Source organism: Limulus polyphemus, unplaced genomic scaffold (assembly GCF_000517525.1).
Source record: "Limulus polyphemus unplaced genomic scaffold, Limulus_polyphemus-2.1.2 Scaffold242, whole genome shotgun sequence".
In the NCBI taxonomy this organism is placed as follows: domain Eukaryota; kingdom Metazoa; phylum Arthropoda; class Merostomata; order Xiphosura; family Limulidae; genus Limulus; species Limulus polyphemus.
The window spans coordinates 78,598-83,095 of NW_013665852.1; the positions used below are offsets into that span (position 1 = coordinate 78,598).

The window sequence follows — 4,498 nt, forward strand, 5'->3', positions numbered from 1 at the left end:
TTCTCATGTGGAGGATTGTAACGAATTTATCGTTATATATTTATTTTAATGTCAACGTTTGTTTCGAATAAGATTATATTTGAGTGTGTGTCTAGCTTACTGTGTTAGTTACATGTGGTAAAACTACCGCCAATTCTCCAAGATTGTAGAATATTCGTGAACTCAAGAATCAACAATATATCCACTTCCGTAACCGGTATTATCAGAAGTTTCTAGAAAATGTGTCTCGGTGAGGGACAACGATGAACATGGAGGATCTGATTCACATAGTGAAGTTCCATTTACTAAAAGTAAACTGATCACCGAATGAGAAAAAGATATGCAGATCACTTCACTATTTAAACACGCACTCCCAAAAGATGAACTGGAGAAAATACCAAATGGTTATTTTTCAAAAATGGTGTGCTTATGAGGAAATGGAGACCACCAGATGTACCAGCTTCAGAGGACTGGGTTGTAGTTTATCAAATCGTTGTTTCCAAAGCATGTCCTTCTGAAATATTGCAAGTTGCCCATGAACTCCCCATGTGAGATCATTTAGGTGTCAACAAGACAGGTGACAAAATTATGAGATATTTCTTTTGGCCAAAATTAGACAAGACATTTATCAATTTTGCAAAGCTTATCATACCTGTTAGTTGGTCGGAAAGTCTAACCAGAGAAAGACAAAGAAAAAGCGAAAGAGATAAAGACAGGAAAAAAGAGAGAAAGAAAAATACAGAAAGAAAAAGAGAGAGAGAAAGGAAGAGACAAAGAAAGAAAGAGATAAAGACAGAAAGAAAAAGACAGATGGAAGGAACAAGAAAGAAAAAGACAAAGAAAGGAAGAAAGAGAGAGAGAAAGAAAAAGACAGAAAAGGAGAAAGAAAGAAAGAAAATAAAAATAAAATATAAGGTTGTTAGATTGCAATTTATATATATTGTGAGGATATGATTTGAAGATTATCCATATCATAAGGGTTTATAACATTTGTGCCAATGTACTTTTATGTACTATACAATTTTGTGATAAAGTGATTTGTACAGGTTGTTTTCTATATTGTAATCATTATTGAAGCTGTATAACCCTTTAAATAATGTATTATACATAAGGTAATCTTGCCAATATATATATATAATGTCTTAATTAAAAATTGTCAAAAGCCAATTTTTAATTCTCTAAGGAGGGAGTTGTAACGAATTTATTATTATGTATTTATTTCTAATATGAACGTTGTTTGGATTGAATCTGTATTTAGAAATAGGCGTGACTTGCAGTATCAGATATGTGTTGCATATAACAAATTTGTTATATATTTATTTTAATGTCAACGTTTGTTTCGAATAAGTTTATATTTGAGTGTGTGTCTAGCTTATCGTGTTAGTTACGTATGTTGAAACTCCCACCAATTCTCCAAGATTGTAGAATATTCATGAACTCAAAAATCAACAATATATATTCACTTCCATAACCGGTATTATCAGAAGTTTTAGAAAATATGTCTCGCCTATAAAAACAACAGAGAAGAGACAAGTCTACTAGGAAATTGTTATAACTGTGTAAGCTATAAACTGTGATTTTGCTAACCCTTATCAACCGGAAAATATACAACATTTGACCAGGAACAGTTATAAATTTTGAACGTCGGTGAATTCTCATCAAACGTTAATATCTTTCCAAGAATATTACTAATTTCTCATCGAACATTATTGGTTTTATGAAAATATTATCTTACTTCAATGGTCCAACAATTCAATGTCTGACAAAGCTAGCTAGCTTCCCGCCAATTATATGTACATTAACTTGCTGGATATCAAGGAGACTCTGAACTAGGAAGACAATTTTAGGCTATTTGTAAGTTAGTGAAATTTCTTTTTATGAAATTTGGTTTGTAATAACTAATCGTAATAGTTGCCATTGTAACTTATACTGTTGTATATATATATATTAAAACATATTTGTGTCAAAACAAAAATGGTGTGAATCAATCTTGTTGGCAAATAGCATAAGTTAAATAAAATATTGGCATATTTCTAAACACTAAATCCAGGGTACAGTTCAACTAGTAAAAGTTAAATTATTTAAAGCGGCTTTTGATTATTTCAAATCGAAACATTATCTCAATCCGTAACAGGGTAGATGTCACTTGGACTGCTTCAACAAGCAAAAAGTAAATTTTTCAACTTCAGCAAAAAAAAGTTAGCTGAACTCTCTCTAAGAAAATTCTGTGTTGCACTTCCAAGAATAATTTATGTTTGTCTCTTTGCACTAAGATCAAATTTGTGAGCATTGTTTTGTTTTAGCAAAAAATATATTTTTAACAAAAGTTTTTTCCACGTGTCCATTGATATTTCAGATCATGAGAATAAAATGAAGAGTTATCACCTCAATATTGGCAAAATGGCCAATAGTTATATAATGGTACTTCCCTAACATACCTCTGTCTATGTCTTTCCAATAAGAATCAATAGTTATTACTTAACCCAGAAATTACTGGTTTTTATTAAAATACTGTTCACTACTGTTGGGGTTCACATGTATTGTATAATATTGCATAATTTTAATTTTTTGCCTGTTATAACACTCAGGAACTGACCACAAAATTAGGTGAAATAACTCATTTTTTAATAAAATACATATGAAACCCCAACAGTAGTAGGATTGAATGTAGAATTGATGGTTTCTTTTTTTATAACATTTTTTAACATGTATGTTATTAGGAACCCTGTAGCCAAAGGGCCACAAGAAATTTGGTGCATAAACAGTTTTGAAAAATGTGTTTGAAAAGCCAGTGGGATGCATATATGCCATGCTGGTTCCCAGTTTACCCCTGAAGAAGAAACTCCACCTTTTTGAAAGCATTGGATTATAGGATTTTTATCATTTTATGTTAAGACTTCATAAATCTGTTTTTCTGATATCAGGTTAATATTATTAATTCACTATCCTCTGTTATTATTATTTTTTAGAAATATACACAGTTATTCTTATTACAATATTTGTTAGTGGAGCCTCTGTTTATAAATTCTTATTCTATACAAAGCCTGAATTTCATGTTTCACGGTATACTGCTTCCTGCAATGGAACTTGTGGATCGGAGGAACGTCAAGCATGTTGTTTCATGCAGTGGAAGAGAACTGTTTCAAGTTTTTGGAAGTTCTGGTGTCCCCTACTTGTGTTTGAAGTCCAGTAATTATTGCTCATGCCAATATTACAAATATTCTGGTAAGTTCATATATTCTAGCAACATTAATGTTACCTTTTGTAATTTTAATTGCATTTCATAGTAAAAGCTCCAAAATAGAGTGAGGCAAGTGTCTCAGTTTGTTCTCTTCCAGTTACAACCCTGTAATAATTATCATACACTTTGACCCTTTCAAGACTGGTCACAGGTGAAAGGCCATGTCATCTCATTTGTTGACTATTTCTTGAATTTATGTCAATAAGTTTGGTATCAAACTGTAGATTATAGTTCAAATTTGAGTACTATATATTACTCAATTTCTTAATTTTAAAGCAAATATATAAAAAAACACAGATAAACATCGATTTTTGTGTGTCATGTGGTATGTTGAATGCAGCATTGGTTCAAATTAGATGTTTGTGAAGTCAAAATACTAAGTCTGTAGTTTCGAACTAATTATAAATTGAAATTATCAATATTGACAAGCAAGAATATAAAATAAGAGCCTCTTATCTTTTCAATTTGCCAAGATATTGCTCATGTAATAGATCAAACACAGTGGCACCCTGCCCACCTCTTTCCATTTTTGGAAACACTCCTTCATATACATTTACTTCTATATATGACATGAATAACCAATCAGAAGCTCAGAATGTCCCCTTAGTGGCTTTCTCAGCACTTTAATGGACTTTGTACCAATTCTTTCTTTTGAACCAATATTTCAACAAGGTAGGGTGTGTCTTTAGTCTGCTTGAAATTTCATATTTTTTTAGACTAAAATACATCTTAGTTACTAAGCTTTATAGATTATAGTGGAATTCTATGGTATTAATGTAATAATTTATGATTTTTTAGTTATTAAAATGTATACATGTATCTCCCATATGCAAAATTTTTAAAGGCTTCAGCAACCTACATCAAGCAGCAACCGAGTTCAAAGATTGTAACTAGAAGAGATGATTGTTTACTTTACTTCTTTATTTACTGATGTTTTAGAAAAATTATGTTTAAGAACTTATTTCAAAATAGCAATAATCTATATACATATATAATGTATAATAATTGAAATGTGACTGTACTAAAACACAGCCAAGACAAGTTACTTTGTACACACCAAAGGTCAGTTTTATGTTATTTGATACGGTAACATGAGTGCACATTGTCGCATCATTGTAACTTCTCTATTGTTAGCCAAGCATGGCTGAAAGGTCAATATACTAAAAAATAATAAATATATATATATCTATATATATATATATAATGTTATGAGATTTAAGCTGTTTAGTCTAAACATTTATGTTTTCGTGTTATAATTTGTGTTAATTCTAGAATGAA

At 30.7% G+C, this 4,498-nt stretch overlaps 1 protein-coding gene across 3 annotated transcripts in view; it reads left to right on the forward strand.

Annotated features, from left to right (window-relative positions):
- The window catches only part of LOC106478699 (zinc finger SWIM domain-containing protein 7-like), a 72,659-nt gene that overhangs the window by 11,422 nt on the left and 56,739 nt on the right, over positions 1 to 4,498 (forward strand). For all 3 annotated transcript variants that reach the window (XM_022382349.1, XM_022382348.1, XM_013939262.2), the window contains exon 3: positions 3,023 to 3,204. In XM_022382349.1, coding sequence (XP_022238057.1) covers positions 3,023 to 3,204 — 182 coding nt within the window. The remainder of the gene's footprint in view (positions 1 to 3,022; positions 3,205 to 4,498) is intronic.